This window comes from Numenius arquata, chromosome 9, assembly GCF_964106895.1.
Source record: "Numenius arquata chromosome 9, bNumArq3.hap1.1, whole genome shotgun sequence".
Taxonomy (NCBI): Eukaryota; Metazoa; Chordata; class Aves; order Charadriiformes; family Scolopacidae; genus Numenius; species Numenius arquata.
This window is the reverse complement of record NC_133584.1, coordinates 26304993-26322749: the sequence shown is the minus strand read 5'-3', so window position 1 is coordinate 26322749 and position 17757 is coordinate 26304993. Positions and strand designations below refer to the sequence as shown.

General features: G+C 44.3%; 1 protein-coding gene across 2 annotated transcripts; it reads left to right on the top strand.

The window, feature by feature from the left end:
* The first annotated feature begins 288 nt into the window (after positions 1–288).
* On the top strand, positions 289–16741 carry SAG (S-antigen visual arrestin). 2 transcript variants are annotated; one of them, XM_074152985.1, is made up of 15 exons: positions 289–387; positions 984–1044; positions 1142–1186; positions 1485–1678; positions 2896–2955; positions 4124–4191; positions 4364–4499; positions 4852–4936; positions 6177–6249; positions 7198–7335; positions 7650–7727; positions 8620–8643; positions 9076–9140; positions 15407–15416; positions 16061–16735. In XM_074152985.1, exons 1-15 carry the CDS (start codon positions 289–291, stop codon positions 16152–16154), a joined length of 1230 nt encoding a protein of 409 aa, XP_074009086.1. In that variant the 3' UTR covers positions 16155–16735. The 2 variants fall into 2 exon arrangements, with proteins under 2 accessions (XP_074009086.1, XP_074009087.1); XM_074152986.1 differs by lacking the exon at positions 15407–15416 and having other exon boundaries at positions 16061–16741.
* The last annotated feature ends 1016 nt before the right edge of the window (positions 16742–17757 follow it).

Here is a 17757-nt window from a genome sequence, read left to right as displayed (position 1 = left end):
AAGCTGTTATTAAATAGATGGTTTTGTTTGGGTTTGGGGTTTTTTTGGTGTTTAGTTGGGGTTTTTTATGAGGAACTGCTAAAATGAAAAGAAACCTACTTTCTGTGCTGTGCCTGAGTATCTGTTGAAATAGTCTTTGGTAAACTTTACATGGGAATAGAGTGCTTTACTCACAAAGTATAATTCTGCTTTTATCTCATCCATCTATTTTTTTTTCTGACTTCTTTCCCAGGACCTTTTGGGGCAGAAAAGCTTCATTCCCCCACAGTCACACACCCGTCTTGGACCATGAGCTGCCCTGAGTCTCAAAAGACGGGGGCGAGTGGGAAGAATGCTACTTCTCCTCATAAACAAGTTATCTTCAAAAAAAGCACCCGTGACAAAGCTGTAAGTGCCATAAATACTGGCTTTATATAGGTATGAGTTTTATTTGTAGTCAGACTGGAGACTTATTAGAAAGCTCTTTCCTGTCCCCTTCATTTTCTTCTGAAGAAGGACCGTGAACTGTATTTAGTGCCAAGTTTGAGGAGATGATGTAAACAGAGTTCATAGGGCAAGCTTCTCATATATTATAATACAAGAGGAAGGCAATTAGCCTCTCATTCCTCCTGGGCTGTACTCCTGCTGGTAAATGTTTAAAGTAAAGCTGATTCATTGTCTTTTCAACCTGATGGCACCAAAAAATCTGTATAGTTCTTTGGCCCATGCGCAAGTATTTTTGTACTTTTGGGAGTTGATCTGCATCAGGTCTCCAGTTCTGATGTCCTGAAGCATGTGAATAATCCTGTTGGGTCTGGTGGGGATTGCAGGTTCGCTGGAAAAACATTAATATTCCATTTTAAATGGAATTGTTCTGATCTCTGCAAGATTTATAGCTCTCGGCTGTGTCTGTGTTGTGGTCATCCTTCCCCCACTCTTCCCCCCCCATCAACACACAACCATCAACACTTCGTAGTTCAACCATGATCATCTTCTCCCTACAGCTGACTATCTACCTGGGGAAGCGGGACTTCATTGACAACGTGGGGGTTGTGGAACCTGTAGGTAAGTCCACAAGGATACGCGCTGCCCTTCCTACTCTCTCAACCCTGATTATCCTCTGTTAATCTTTTTTTTTTTAATTTTTTTCCCTTTCTTTCAGATGGTGTTGTATTGGTGGATCCTGCAATTATCAAGGGGAAAAAAGGTTTGAGGTTTTATGCAACATATGTTTCAGAGAGTGTTAGTCCTCTTTTAAAGTAAGATGCTGAGATAGAACCTTTTTTTTTATTGCTTTAAGGGTACAAATGTAACTCTCTTCCCTGGTGAATGGGCTTCTTACTCACGTTCTTACATGTTCTTACATATGGTGTGAAGACTTACTGGGTTATACAACAGCATTGAAATGGGTTTCCCTGACTCTCTGGAGCAGGAGGATTTTACATCCCACCGTGGCTGCGCCATTAGCCTGCTGCCTGCTTTACCCGTCATCTCTTTCTTTCCAGTGTACGTGTCCCTGACCTGTGCTTTCCGGTATGGCCAGGAAGACATTGATGTGATTGGCCTCACCTTCCGACGGGACCTGTTCTTCTCCAGGGTCCAAGTCTACCCACCTGCTGACAAGCCAGAGACTCTCTCCCACTTGCAGGAATCCCTGCTAAAGAAGCTGGGGAAAAATGCTTATCCCTTTTTCTTTACAGTAAGTATCTCGTAAAAGCCTCTGACCCTCTTCTCCTTGTCTGTTATTACCAGGCTGCTGAGACTCGGTGATGGACTGAAGACAGGGATTAATAGTGAATTAATGTTATGCAAAGCTCCAATTTTGAGTGACAGGCAATGTACCAGTTTTTCTTTTCTTACCATCCTAAGTGGTAAAGTGCAAGAAGATCCTAACTGCGTGTGAAAAGTGCTTTCCTTGAAAAGGCAGGGAAACACGTAATGTCTTTATGCTAGAAACATCCCCAATATATCCTTGTCTTCCCCATTCCTGAGGGGCTGGAATACTTTATACCATTGCCTCAGTGCTCATAGAAAAACTGCCAAATCCTTTCTCTTTAAAAATTTTATGGATCAAACAAGTGGATGAAAAGCTCTTTACCAGATGTTGTCAACAAATAACAGCTCATTGCCAAATTCTGATTCTGACAGGATATGCTTCCAGTCCTGTCAGTGACATGTCTGCCATAGCGTTCCCTAGGGAGATCCAGGTTTGAAACCCACATGCTCAGATATAGCAACAGATAAGTCTTTGAATGATTCTGCTAAATGGGTTGGTACCTGCCATAATGTTATTAACCACACAAATGCAATCTAGTGATCTTCAAACTGCTGGAGCCTCTAATGGGGTGTTAGCACTTGGTCTGCAGCCTTCCCAGTTGACATCTGGAGTTGCTGGGCCTGCCTGGGCCAGGAGCTATGGACACTGGCTGCTGGCTGCCTGGTCTTCATGGCCTTAGTCATGTTTCTGACACAGAGAAGCTTTGCTCAAGTGTCAAGCCCGTGTGAACAGTGAGCAGTGCTGCTGTGAGCATACTGAGTATCTTGGACGGGGAGCCAGAGGTTCCAGCTTCTACTCCTAGCTGTGCCTCTAAGAGACTCTTTGATTTTTAGACCAGGTGCTTCACGTGCCTGGACTTGGTTTACTTTTTGTTTTCTTTTTTTTTTTCTTTCCCCTCCCTTGGCTATTAAAGTATTTTTGGAAGAGGGGGGACTTTTTCATACAAGACAAATATAAGGCTCAGTATATTAAGGCTTCTTTGCTCGATCTTCAAAGAGTTACTACATTACAGCAAGTGACCTGTTGTCTTCAGAATTGCTTTATACCTTTTGAAAGCAATGTTGTTAATTAGAGTATTGCAGAGTTGGAAATCTTTGTCATACTGCTTTGGGGATATTTTTCTCTTCTTCCTCCCTCAGTTTCCAGATTACCTGCCTTGTTCGGTCTGTCTGCAGCCTGCACCTCGTGATGTTGATAAGGTGAGACCAACAGGACACTTGTGCTTATCGTGGTTGAGGAAAGTCATATGGAAAAAGTCACATGAATTTATTTGGCTAGCTCTAGCCTGAGAGTAGAATAAGATGGTACCGGGGTTTACTGTGCTGTGCCGCAAATGCCAGGAACCTGCCTTAAGAGCTACAAGTGCGTGTTACAGACTTTGGAATTTAAGTCCTCAGAATAAGAAAGGGAATCTGGTCAAATAGCAGTGAGACTACTAAATCTGCAATGCTTGTGTTTTCCTTAAGGGTACCGCATGATTTGTGGGTTGGCTGCACATGAAATGGTTGTAGCTGTCAGGCTACATGAGAGAAAAGGAGACCGAGTGCCTAAAATCTCATGGATCGCTATAAATAGCATGTGCTAAGACTCGTTTCTGAATTAAAAAAAATGCAGAGGAGGGCTGGCTTGCACATGTGTGTAAACAAAACAAAAACCCTGGAGTTAAAAGCCACCAGGTAATGAGATGTTCTGTAAGGTTTCTGACGTGATTTAAAGTATTCCTTTTATACTTCACTGGATGTTTCTCTGAAGAGCTGAGCTAGACTACCAACTGGGCAAGGTGCGATGCAGGTTGTACAGTCCAGTGCCACAAGGATAAGCTGTGTTTTTTGCCAAGGAATGATATTCTAGTAAAAATTCCCATATTGCTCTGTAGAGAGTTATCTGGGACTCGCACAGATGTCCCATGGCAGTATAAACCCATTAAAACAGAGGTCAGCTTGGCCTGATCAGCCCTTAGACCATGGGGAGTAAGAAGGTTGACCCCAGAACAAGTAGTGGCATTACAAAGCCATTCAGAAATTCAGTTCAGAAACTCAAGGAGAGTCTTGCAGGCTGCTCAGCCTTACAGCCTGTGGTGTGCTGTGACCTCTACAGCACTGCTCTCACAGAAAGCCTTTTAGGAGGAGGGATGTCATCTGTCAAAGGCTGGGAACTAAGCCTCGTTCATTTAGCAGAAGCAGTGTGGAGCAGGTGGATGCTGCTGCACCCGTCAGCAGGGATCTCTATTATAATGGTAGGAGGCCAGAAGAATTTGCAGCTGGCAGGAATCTGCCAATTTCTGGTGTATAGAAAGATGTTTAAACATCTGCAGATGCTCTTGGCTTCCAACACTGGTTTCACAGCTGTCTTCTCTCTCTGTGGCAGAGCTGTGGGGTTGACTTTGAGGTGAAAGCTTTCTCAACAGAGAATGTAGAAGAGAGAATTCATAAGAGGTAACAGAACGTGTGTGTCTATCTTCAGCTTTGCCCTTCTTAAAGGGGTGGGTGGTTCAGTAGTGCACCTTGGTTGTTCAGATTTGCCCCACTTGTCATTGGTTTCTTGGGTGTAAGCACCTGCCTCTGCCAAGGACAAAGTACCACCATGTTGTCTTCTGCTGCTTCTCAGGAACTCTGCACGTCTGCTGATCCGTAAAGTGCAATATGCTCCAGAAAAGCCAGGGCCCCAACCTTGCGCGGAGACCACCTGGCAATTCTTCATGTCCAACAAGCCACTACAATTGAAAGCTTGCCTCAGTAAAGAGGTGAGGAGTTTGTGCTGGGGCTGTGGACTTCACAGTATTGACGTGACAATATGCATTTTGCTGCCCGCTGCAGCTACTTTGGCTGTTGGTCAGATGGTCTCAGCTGAGACTGACTTGGCCCGGCACTCAAGGGCTCTCATGTAATTTTTCTCAATAGCTACTCTTAGGGGGGGCTGAGACCCCATTACAAGACACATTTGAGGCTAAATAAGTCACTGAAGAAGGGTCAGGAATCATTGAGATCTTGCCGTATCTGACCTCTGTGAGAAGATTTAATCTGGGGGGAAGAGAAGGGCCTAGGGCTTGGGAGAAGCCTCCTGGCTGGATTTTCTGAGCATCGAATTCCTTCTAGGTGTACTACCATGGCGAGCCCATTCCAGTCACTGTCACCATCAACAACAGCACAGACAAAACAGTAAAGAAGATCAAAGTCCAGGGTATGTTTTTACTGTTGCTTGGGATTCTTTGAGGGCTAGAAGAATGGTGGGAGGGCTGAAAAAGAGCCAGAAGTTAGTGCTTGCAACAGCTTAAGCAGGCAGCATGGGACAAGGCAGGAATTTGTTCCTCCACCCTGTCTGTTGCTGTTTCTTTGCTGTTCCTCAAGTGAAACACTGCAGCCTTTTTCCTGACTCTCAAGGTTACTCATATGGCTTAATTTCAGGCACCAGTATGTCCCCTGGCACCTGCAGTGGGCAAGGCAGGTGCTGTGGGGAGAAATCCACTTTTATTGAGGTGAATCGAAGGGCTTCCCCGTCAATTCCTGTTAACTGTGAACGTGCTGAGATTGCGTACAATTTTGCCTGGGGTTTCAGAAACATCTGGCAGTGTGAAAAGAGTCCACTCTGCCAACGATGGTGTCATTCCTCCTGAGGATGCTGAGGGCAGGGGCTGAGTTCCAGAGGAGTTTCAGTACCTTGCCTGTGTTTTATTTGTGGCACTGCGTGTTTTCATCCCACGAGCCCCATTGCGCTTGGACCTGTGGAAGACTGTCTGAGAGACACGGGGTGAGAAAGAGAGGGAAGGCAAGGAGGGAACAAAGTTGCTGAGGTTTTTACAAAACTCTATGCTAGAGAAAGCCAAGTCAGTGCTGGTTTTGGATACATTGTCGAGTGATTCCCAAGTGTTTTTAGGTTGACACGCCTCTGTCAAGCTCAAAAAGGCCTTGTTAATACCCAGATTCTTTCCTCATCAGTGTCAGAATTACCCTATGGGGTTTTTTTGATGTTCGATTGGAGAATATAAGCCATTCATTGTCACAGGCTCTTGACTGCAGTTTGGTATCCAGTCTGCTGGATGATGGTGTCTCCTGAATGCAAATGCATTGGCTGTAGATACACAAGAGATATCAGTGACAAAACTGGACACGCTTAGAGGAGGGAGATCTTTATAATGGAAAGAGCAGGCTCCCAGGAGAAACCATGGGTTATTGACTTTTTGTCATCTCCAAATCAAGGCTGGATGCCTTTCAGGGAAGATAGACTTTGGCTGTTTGTGTGCTGTTGGTCTCTACCAAGGTCAGGCTGCCTGACCACCTGGTGGTCCCTTCAGGCTCTAAATGGGTGGGTTTTGCTGCCGTCCTCGTCACGTCTTCTGTTCCTGAGACTTGGGGAGGGGGTAGCGATCTTGTTTCTGATGCCTATGCACAACCGATGGTCCGCTTTCTCCTTTCTCATTCAGTGGAGCAGGTTGCCAATGTGGTTTTGTACTCCAGTGACTACTATACAAAAGTGGTAGCTGCTGAGGAAGCACAGTGAGTGAATGTTCTGCTTATCCCTTCTTCCTCCTTCACACGTTTTTAATTACCCTCCTCCCCAGTAATGGGAAGTATTCCTAGCTGTAGCCTTGCAGTTGCCTGCTGTTACAGTGCTCCCTCCTCTCACCTCGTGTGTGTGTTCCCCACTCCGCCTGTACTCTGGATGCAGCCGCTCTCCTTTTCTCATAGCCAGCAGGTACCTGCACCTTTTTTTTTTTTTTTTTTTTGCAGAGAACAGGGGGAGGAGGTTGCAGAAGAGGGCTTTTATTTGAAGAGTAATTACCTACTAGAAAAAGCTTAGCAGGGGCTGTGGAAGGCTCCCCATTACTCGAAATCTTTAAATAGAGATGCAGCATTTTTCTGAAAGGCGCTGCCGTTTGAGTGGAAGTCACGGATGGTGTAGTTTGAGGTCAGTCTTTTTCACACCGTTTCGTTTGGTTTCTTCTGGCCTCGGAAAGTTCGTGAAAACCTTGAGCCTGTTGACAGTGTGGAGAACCACTTGCTCTTTTGCACTGCACTGCCAGTGCAACATTGAACTTAGCTTTGTGAGGACAGTTGGGCACACACAGATATTTTAGATTTTTTCTGGGTTTTTTTTCTCTTGTAGCTTAGGGGCCATGTTTTCCATTGAGTACTGGTCTTCTAAACTAGGATTTATTTTGTCCAAATTTAGAGGCCTGCAGCATAGTTAGACCTACTTTAGAAGTCTGCCTTAATGTGAAATTAATAATTTTCTGCAAGTGCTTGCTCCTCTCTGCTGATTATAAAGGGAATGTTTTCTCACTAGTTTAGGTGTAGACATCTGCATTGTAGACAACTAAATTTGGGCAGATAAATCCCACTCCTTTTGGATGGCTTTGTAATCTGTTTTGAAATTCTCTTGGTTGGGTGTGTAACACAAATCAGTGTTTCACTTTCCTTCTCTCACCTGCTGCTTATTTTCAGGGAAAAGGTGCAGCCAAACAGCAGCCTGACCAAGACGCTGACACTTTTGCCCTTGCTAGCGAATAACCGGGAGACCAGGGAAATAGCTCTGGATGGAAAGCTGAAGGATGAGGATACCAACTTGGCTTCTAGTACCATGTGAGTAGAATTCTAAATGCTCTGAGCTAGTGCAGGATTATAAAGATGAGAGGAGGATGGAGGAGACACTCTGATCAGGAGTTTGTACCTGTAAATGTGTGTCCAGATGGGTAGATCTAAGTTGTGTGACTTAACCTGTCATGTCCGTTCAGGGTAAATAGTGAGCATGGATCGGGAGAGGTATTAGCTGTCCCTGAGGCTTGTCTGCTCTATCACTGTCAGGAGAATGGGATGTTCACCCAGTTCTTGCTGCAGCCGTATATTGTCTCTCTGTTGCTGTGCTGCCTAATGCTGCTGTCTGTTTTCTCTGCTAGTATTAAGGACGGAATAGACAAGACAGTGATGGGGATTCTGGTTTCCTACAAGGTCAAAGTGAAGCTCACTGTTCCAGGGTAAGAATAACAGACTTTTTGCTGCATCTGCACAGAGTCAACACAGGGGAATGTGTTTACTTCATTGGCGAGTTGGGAGAGGGCAGGACAGTCCACCCTAAGAGAAAGGACGCATATTGTAGGATACCAGGCTCCCTCTAAAGCATAAACTGCTTGGAAATCAGTCTTGGCCTCTCCAAAGGACTTGTCCTGAGCCAAAGGTGTTGGATTTACCTTCCTTAGGTACCGTATAACTTTATGACTGAAGTATGAACTTCTGGTTTCCATTGAAATTTTTTGTTTCAAAGCCGTAATTTATTTTGTGAGAACTGAAGTGAAACTTTGTGTGAGCCTTTATGTTGGTGTTCTCGTTCTCCCAGAGCAGAAGGTAGAGACATCTGCCTGAGAGTCATAAATTCTGTAGCTCAGGCTCTGTATCGAGCCAGCTCTCTGGAAGAAGTGGATGTTATCAACATGAGCTAGTTCCCAGCACACAGTGCAAAAGAGGACAAGGATAACTCTGGTGATAGTCACTGTTTACATTTGTATTTCATTCATCTACCCTTCTTCCTGCTGTAAAAATGAGTCAATCGTTTGCCTAAAGGGTGATAAAACTGCTGCCTTCTATGGTCCTCCGATTGCCCTTGGCCTTTGGCTCTCAGAAACACAGCCATATCCAGCACTCAGTCAGGAGTTCAAAAACTTAAACTATTTCTCCATGGGAAGGACATGAAAAGCGAAAATTACCTTTTTTAAAAACAAGTTTATTTGGATGTTATGCTTTGTGGCCAGTAAGGAAGAGTATATGAGGAGGGTGATTTCAATAGTCCACCCATAAAACAGCATTTGATAGAGCACCAGAATGGAAAGGCACTAAATATGCTTGCGTTTTTCTCCTTGTTTTCTTTTGTAGCATGCTGGGAGACCTCACTTCCAGGTAAACGTCATCTTCCTTTTCAGACCACCCAGTCGTAGTTGTTAATTCATTTTATTATTTTTTTTAACCCTCTTTCCTATTCCCTTTCCTGCCTCCCATTAAAAAAAAAAAATAATTGTCCCCTAATGTGACAGAAATAAGAAGTCTGTGTGTTCAGCTGTGAAAATGAAGCAAGTACAAAAATATTTCTGATTTTACGTGCATGCGAGTACATTCAGCGCATAATAAACCCAGTTTATTACAGTGGGTATCCTGGGATATTTGTGGAGAAATCAGAGTTTAACTCTTTTTGAGGGGAAAATTATGATTAGAAAAAGATGAAAGAATGGGTGAAGCTGGAGTTCAGGGCTTGGGCTGGCCAGAGGTGTGAAGGGAACTGAACCAGGCATGAAGGGAGCTGTAGATCTGATGCATTCTCTTTTCTCCCCACAGTGAAGTGGGCACAGAGCTGCCCTTTCGTCTCATGCACCCCAAACCTGATGAAAAGAACACAGCAGGTCAGTTATGCCTGATTTTTGCCTGTCTTCGTCAACGGACTGATGTGAAATTTTACCATAGTGGTTTGTTCTACAGGAAGCCTTTGGAGTCAACAAGACTCCAGTGTGGGGGCTGCTTTGTGCATGTGTGTATGTCTGTGTCTATGTATCTTTTGACCTCAAGGCACAAAATAACAGGGAGAAGGGATGCTAAGATGGGAGAAGGTGGAAATGGGTTATGTTCCCTTTTTGTCTTTCCTCTATGTAATCATGATACAAAGCGCAGGGGCTTGAGGAAGCACTGCAGGGTTACATCTCATGACTAATCTGTAAAATGTCCTGAATGAGTGCTGTCAGCAATTCCCTGCCGGACTGCAATACAGCAAACAGGAATGTCACAGAAAACACCTAAGACGCCACGTGAGCATTGTAAAAAGCAAAATACTTTTAAGCAAAGTTAAGAGGTGATAAAACTGTTAGTGATTTTTAGAGTCCCCGTTATCTTGATGTGGCATTGGCCACGGTGTCTGTGGTGTGGCCTTTATGTTCAGTGGGTGCCTGAGAGGGAGCGTCTCTTCACAGTCAGGTCAGTAAATGTGGGAAGTTTAAAGCGACATAAGGAATGAGCCTTCCCCAGGCATGTCCACGCTTGGGATCAGACGCCCAAACTGCAGGCTGTCTTGGGCTTGTGTGTTCTCCTCCCACTTCTTCAAGCCCTGGCTGGTTCTGTTCTCTGATGGTGGACATACAGGAACTGCAAGGTGTTGTGCAGGGGCTCCTGTGCAGCATCTGAAGCAGCTATGGAACACAAACCAGTATGTCAGTTTTTAGATGTTGGGGCTGATATAGACAAGTCATCTTGTTCTGCCCTCTGTATTTGTTCAGAATTTCATGGACTTCAAACAAAAACCCATGGCTGCTTCTGCACTGCTTTTTCTTTTTTTCCTTCGGGCCCAAACTTACTAAAAGCTGCTGTGTCTAAGAACATAGATACATAGATGCCATGTTCTATACTGGAAGCATTAGAGAGGGGTGACTTTAGTCATTAGTGTGTGAAATTGTTGGAGGAATTGCATGTGGGCAATGAGAAGAGACTGGTGATCCTCACCACACTCAGTTGCTCTGGTTGGGAATCACTGTTTGCTAATTATGGATGTGCTGAAGCGGGCAAAGGTGGGTTTCTTCACTCTTTGAGAATTGCACCACAGGAAACTCCCACTTCCACTAGGAAAGCCCCTGCTGTGAGCTGTGCCAGCAAGGCCTCTCAGTACAGACAACAGAATGTGCTCATAGGAGAAAGTTTTTGTGCGTGTCACACCCTAGCAGAGTAGCGCAGTGAGTCTAGGAAGCACCTTCAGGACAAATCCACGAGGCCTATTCTCCTCTCACCCCCTTTCTGCTGTGGCCAGAAAGGAGACGGCCACATCCCCGAGGAGCAGCACACAGCCCAAAGCTGCCTCTGGCTAGCCTGTGAGGTGGGAATCAGGTCCTCGGGATTGTTCTATAGGACTACTGATGTTGGACCATTAGGGGTCCTTGAGCATCTCTCTTATGAGGAAAAGCTGAGCGACTTGGGTCTTCTTAGTCTGGAAAAGAGAAGGCTGAGGGGGGATCTGATCAACACCTATAAATACTTAAAGGGTGGGTGTCAAGAGGAAGGGGCCAGTCTTTTTTCAGTGGTGCCCAGGGACAGGGCAAGAGGAAATGGGCACGAACTTGAACGTAAGAAGTTCCATCTCAACATGAGGAGGAACTTCTTTCCTGTGAGGGTGGCAGAGCCCTGGAAGAGGCTGCCCAGAGAGGTGGTGGAGTCTCCTTCTCTGGAGACATTCAAAACCCACCTGGACACGTTCCTGTGCAACCTGCTTTGAGTGGACGTGCTTTGGCAGGGGGGTTGGACTAGATGATCTCCAGAGGTCCCTTCCAACCCCATATCATTCTGTGATTCTGTGACCGCCTTGGAGAAGGTGCTGTGAAGCAAGGGCTTTTGTTGGCATCGCTGTGCCCATGCTGCAGGGCAGCAAAGCTTTGCCAGCGAAACACTGACACTGCTGCATGCTTGATTGTGACGTCAAATGGGTGACACGTTGTGGGACAGCCACTTTGGCCAGGATCTTCTGTCCCTCAGCCTTTACTGCAAGTGGCCAGGATCTTCTGTCCCTCAGCCTTTACTGCGGCAATCCCCCTTCCCAGGAACTCAGAGAGGAGCTGGTACTGGCACTAGTGGCCCCAGGAGCGGTGGCTGGTGAGGGACATCTAGTGTCTCTGGGGAGCCTCACAGGGCAGAGGTGCTGGTGGGGCAGCTCAGGGCTGCAAAATATGGAACTTTCACGGATACGGAGAAACACCTGAAAACGTCAAACAAGGATCCTCCAAAGACAACTGCAAAGAACTTTACATTTTTAGAACGGTGTGAATTTTTTTACAGGACGCTTTTTGGTGTTAACAACACCGCAACCCCCTTTTTATTACTTTACGCTTCAGGCAGATAATTCTGGCAGAAGCATTTGTAATATGAGGAAAAATGGAAGTCAGTCAATTCTCCCTGCTAAGATCATTTCAAAGGATGGCTGATACACTCCTTTATATAGTGCGCTCAAAAGGATGTGGGCAGAAGACTTTACAAGGGAAATGGAGAACTGCAATATTTCTCAGATCGCTTCCCCCAACACATCCTCTTACCAAAGGCACAGCCCACGTATTGTTTGCTACATCAAAGTCTTCGAGGAGCTTACTGTCAGAAGACAGCTATGGTTTTGTACAGTTGGAAACTGCATGTTTCTTATAAATTAAAAAAAAAATACAGGCAGTTTCAAGAGTGATCCCATGGGAAAGCCTTACAAATGGTTAACTCAAGAAATAAATGCTTTCTATTAAAAAAAAAAAAAGATACTGTAAAACAACAGAAAATTCCTCTGAAGCCTGCAGAGCTGACTTGAAAACTGTGCTGGAATGTGGTGTCTGAGCTTGTTACAGGGAATAAAACAGCCTTCTATATGAAGCTGGTGAACTAAAACTCTTTCTGGCTTTATTTGCTGGTAGCTCACCATGCCCTGTGCCTAATCGCTCTTCCTAATTGTGAGTGCATGCTTTTAAAATTTTTATTCTACCCCCTTAGTTCATTAACTCTGAGAAATAAAATGTGTTTCATTAGCGAAATACCGTCTAATTCAGAATCAAGCAGATCAAGACTTAATTGCAGAAATGGAGCATCAACAAACAGCGTTTAGACTCTCAAAGGCATCCATTCCAAAGATGGAATTTTTCTTTGTTGGCTTGTTGGGCTGCCACTGGGGTGGGTGTAGGCAGGGGTGCACACACAGGGAATTTTGAGATCACTCCTTATCTTCTTTTTCCGTTCCCTTTTGTTTTTACTGATGAGTCAGTAGTAACCAGTTTGCACCTCCCTGCTTACTTGACTGTCACTTTGTCTTAAGACACAGCTGGGAAAATGGAAAGAAGTCAAGGGAACCATCTTATTAGAGTCAAAGCTAAAGTGGGATTAAAAAATGCCACGTATTATGATTTATTCCTTGTGGTAGGGTAATGTCCTTTTCTCCAGCCAAGGTGATTTCTGGCAAAAGTAAATAAAAGATGTATAGCATCAATATATTTAATCATGCAGGGCTGATTTGAGTGTAGAGAACCTCAGAAAGATAAGATTCTGGAGAACGTGGTTTAGTTTTTTTAGGGCCAAACTGGGGCAAGCGTGATGAGCTGCTGTGTGCTTTGCTTTGCAGCAGATGGCTTTGCCCTTTTTATTTGCCTGTGAGCGAGCTCTGGAGCCTTCATCGCTCAGCAAAAAGCAGGTCTGTCAGAGTGTGCGGCAGCTGTTGTAGTTTGCTTGCTCTTTCTCTTCTGTGCCTGGAGGAGACAGCAAAGGAACATCCTGCTACCTTTCCTTTCCCAGGTTTATTTATAGCTTCCTTGTCTTGGACTTCTTGAAGGCCAGCAGTTGTATGGTTCGTGTGTGCTGGGTTTGCAACTGTTTTTGGACCCATGTGGTTCACAGGGGGTTATTTTTAGGCGAAGCAGCTCCTGTTGCATTGGCAGCCTGTCTTTTCCGCCCCTTGACAAAAACGGATAGAGATCTGTTTCTTTTAAAGATAGATTCAAACTGGGCTGTGTCTCTTCATGCTTCCAAGACCTTTCCCACTCAACAGTTAGCCCAGAAGCTCCTGCTGGTGCTGGGTTTTTCTCAAGGCTGTGGCCTCAGCGTTGAGTTCTTTGGGGTTTTCCTGCCCTTCTCCTGATGTTTTACATTTTGTGGACCTATATCTTGGACATCAGCCTTTGTTTTGGCTGCTGGTCAACAAAAGGTCATGTATCTGCTCCCTTGAAACCAGCCCTTTTGTGCAAGTTTAACAAGAAACTCGTAAATGCATTGTCCCTTTAATATTAAAGCTGTTCCTGCCCTGTATTGGTATTGTAACTTCCAGAAATTAGTGAATTTTTTAAGCACTTTAATGTCTTGAAAAATAGCAAGCCTACTCCCTTCCCCCCCCACCATAAACTTGAGAGGTTAAAAGTAAGCTTGTAATGCAAATTACCATATGCCACAACTTTAATTATATGGAATCATTTCTGTGGCTGCATAATAAGAGCTTGCAGAAAACCCTCTGCAGAATATGATGACATTGTGGAGCCTCATGGATCCTTAAACACAGCTCCCTCCCATTCCAGCCCTCAAAACGATTGCTGGGATGCCAGTTAAAAAAAGAAAAAAATCTACCCGTTTTCAGGTTCCTGAGAATCTTTCAATTTTATAATGTTAAATAAGGCACAGGACAGCCAGAGAGCTATGTGGAGTGGGCCTCGCTCCTGCTGGGTGCTAATGCAGCCATTTAACAAGTCATAGGTTAATATAGCAGCCTGAGGGTAAAGAAGGGCATTTTGGGTTGTAATCTTACATCTGAGGTATGTGATAAGCATTAGTCTACTGCCACACTACCCATTTGTTCATTCAGTGAGCATTTATATGACAATAAAGTATATGCCCAACTGAAACAATACCTGTTTTTCCCCCCGAACCCATTTTGTAAAATTGGCTTCAAACCGCATTGGTGGTTTCACCCACAGCATTGATGTCATCGTTCCCATAGTAATGAACGTGCTTCAAAGAGGGCAGACTATTTAAAGAATAAAAAGTGGAGGAAAAGTGAAATGAGAACGATGTTTTATGTGTTGGAATTTTTTAAAAGTTCTAAATATTTCATTTTAAATCCGTTTCAATCAAGCATGCGTGCCCTGAGACTTTCCAGACTTCATCTTGGCTTCTGTGAGTAGAGGAAACCATCCTTTCCAAGTCTGGATAGACGCCATCATGAATGTCTACGTGACCCATCCTTTGAGGCATTTTGGCGGGAGTGGCTCCATTTGGCACACTTTTAATGCTGACTTTTCCAGCAGTGCTAGTTGCCACTTGTTGCCCTTGTTGGGTGGGAGTTCTCCAGGTAGCAAGTTATCTAGTCACTGAAGCATCCCAGATCCCTGATGACTTCTGTAGAACGATGCCTTAGGTGCACTTTGCTCCCTCACTTAAACTCATGAGAAGTCAGTCAGTGAAGCGACTGTTACTTGCTAAAGATAAAGTAACTGTGGGAACAAATGAAAAAAATCCCTGTTCCCATTTCATCACTGCAATACAGTCTATTCTGCTTATCTTAAGCTGTACTGAAGCAGCTTCTGAGAAATCCTGCTAGGAAGCAGGATCGTTATGGTTTGCTTAGCAAAGATCCCGTTAAAGAATGCCAAAGGCCTCAGGATTATATTTAGGGAAGGATGGAATCAGGAGTATTGCCTCAAGTACATAAACTACCTAATGAGAGACCATTCTGATGTCATTTGATTTTAATACCTTCATGTTTATTGAACAAGAACATTGTATTCTCATCAGCTGACTACTTAAATCACTGTGACAGACCGACTAAGACTCACATCATATCACACAAGCACTATCATCTCTGGAAGTGTACGCACAGATGTCTCACACAGCTGCGACTGCTAGCAAGCATAAACGGGACAATCTGTCTCTGTTTCTCAGCCCTTCTGATGTCTTGGGTGACATTGCTAGAGTGCTTTTCCATTCAGGAGATCGAGTTCTGCTTCATCAGGTGCACGTATGCACATTTGGAGACTTACTGGACTTCTCCTTGTATTGCTTTAAATCCTACTGCTTGTCATTGTTTTGCCTTGTCAATTTATAAATTTTTGCTGGTTTTAGCATCCACGGTTCTAACTACTTGGTGTGTCTTTTTTCCTCCTTTGCTGCATGCTGATGACTGCAGGGAAGGATGGGTAAGTTGCTTCTAATGATATTTCACGTTCCAGCTGCAGTTGTGCATTGAGTCTTTGAAAACTCAAAATTGTCCAACAATCCACAGGCTTCACAGAGTATGAGCTTAAATCCAAGTTACTGTGGCTTGACAGATTACTGCCATTGGTTGAACAGCAATGACTGACCACGTGAAACTAGTTTAAAAAAACACGTTGGAGGGAGGGTTGTGTCTGTGGTCAGCTGCTGCTCTGTGGCCCTAAGTTTCGGGGCACGTGGTCAAACCTGTTGAGTTCCTTATTTTACAACAGAATGAATAAGGATGAAAGGTTTCACGTTTTATTTCTAGACAAAGACTCTTTCAGGCTGCAGACTATTCAGACATGTGAGAAATATTTAGCTGGAATGGACATGATTGGGTACAGATGAAAACCTCCTAAGTTTGTGTCCTGACTTGCTCAATCAACTGCTTTTCGTACTAGCTAGAATGCCACCAATGAAGATGGTGCCTGTGGGAATGTGATCCAAATCCCTTTGAAGACAAGAGAAACATTACCAGCGTCTGCTCCAGGCTTCTCTTCTTCCTCCTCTATGTTGCCTTTAGTCTGCTGGTATAGAAAAAAATTGCTAACATCATTTTGAAAGACCTGTGTTTCTTCCATTTCAGTGAAGCAGAGCTGGTATTTGAGGAGTTTGCTCGTCAACAGCTAAAAGATACACCTGATGATGAAGATAAGAATATGTCCTCAACTGATGAGTGACTAAAATAACAAGCTGCCAGAGAAGCAATGTAGTCTGGCCTCAATTAGAAATTTAGGAGATAGGTTTCTAGCAAACTGCATGTTCTCAGTGCATGCATCATCTTCCAGGGATCAACCCTGAGATCAGTGGATGTAAAATCATGAATCTCTGTTGCTTGTTAAAAGTTTCAACTTTAGAAGAATGTAGCAAACTCAAAACCTGATGCTTACTCGAGTTACCAGAGGAGGACGGGAAGGCTGCCATGCCATGACTTCGGCTTTCCTGGCTACCTAATAAAAAAGGCGGTTGCTTTCACCACTGATGAGAGCTTAAATGATCGTTTGTGCAGCCTCCTAGACTTACTTGGTGTCAAAGGGCCTCTGACTTTGAAATGCTGGTGAACGAAGTCCTAGTCTCGAAAGCTGGCCTGCAGCCTCTGGCGATCCATTGAAGTTTCTCAGCGGACTGTACGAAACTGATTTTATTTCTTTTGTTGTTTTTTGCATTTCTGCTTTACCAAACTCATCTAGTGAATGTTCTCAGTGCTTGCACTGTCCCCATGTGTGGCTTACATCCAGTTTCTGTACCATTAAACATCTTGCAAGTCATCTTCCTCAGTGGCTGTAATGTTGAGATAACGACGTTAGCTTTCTAGCAATATGCTTAACCACCACGTTATTAAAGATGAGAGAAATGTGCACTGTCCATGAATTCCTTAACAAATCTCCCTACATCCAACCCCAAACAGAGAACTGCTAGTCCAGACTGATCCTGTATTTAATCTAGTTTCCTGTATGCAACAGCGCTTCAAAAGAGGGTGCAGTAAAATTGAGGAAATCATGGGGCAGCCTGCCCTGAGGAGCCTTTTCCAACATCCATCTGCCAGAGGTTGGTTTATGCTCTAAGAAACGAGATTGTATCCTGCAAACTTTGTTCTCTCTTGTTGATTTGAATAATCTCCTTATCCATGTAAATTAAATGGCTAATCTTTTCCTGAATCTCACTTATACTTTGGCTGAAGCGGGTTGCATCGGCTAATTACATTTTGCATGTAAAATGACCGGTGTTTCCTTTCTCTTGTTTTTGCTCTAAAACTGCTTTTCTGTGTCTCTGGTTTAAATTCTCCTGGAAAGTCTGAATGCAGGGCGTGTATTTATTAATATAAACTTATGTTTCCCACCCTATGCCTTGGTATATGGAGTTTAGAGCTTCCCACTTCTATCACAGTTGACAACGATGTGCTTTTAACAGAGAAGAAAATGAAGGAGACACTTTTGAGATGTCCCTTTCCTCCCAGCGGGAGGGGGATTTGTGGTGAAAGCTGCTGTGGGCGCGTTGCCCTTCCATCCTGCTCCGGGCCACAGAGGCTGCACAAACTGAGCTTGCCTACCTCCAGGCCTAGCTTTATTATTGGTAACTATAACAAACCAAAACAGCCCGCTCTGGAGAAAAGCGTGGGCCGCACTGTGGCATTTCTGCACAATTGTTTTATATACAGGTGTCATTTTTTTTGAGCAGAGGCTTGTTTGTTCATTCTTGACACCATCACTGTTACAAGCCTTACTTTTGTGGATTGTCTAAAAGCTGTAACCAAACAGCTTTATTATGTGGCCTCTCACGCTT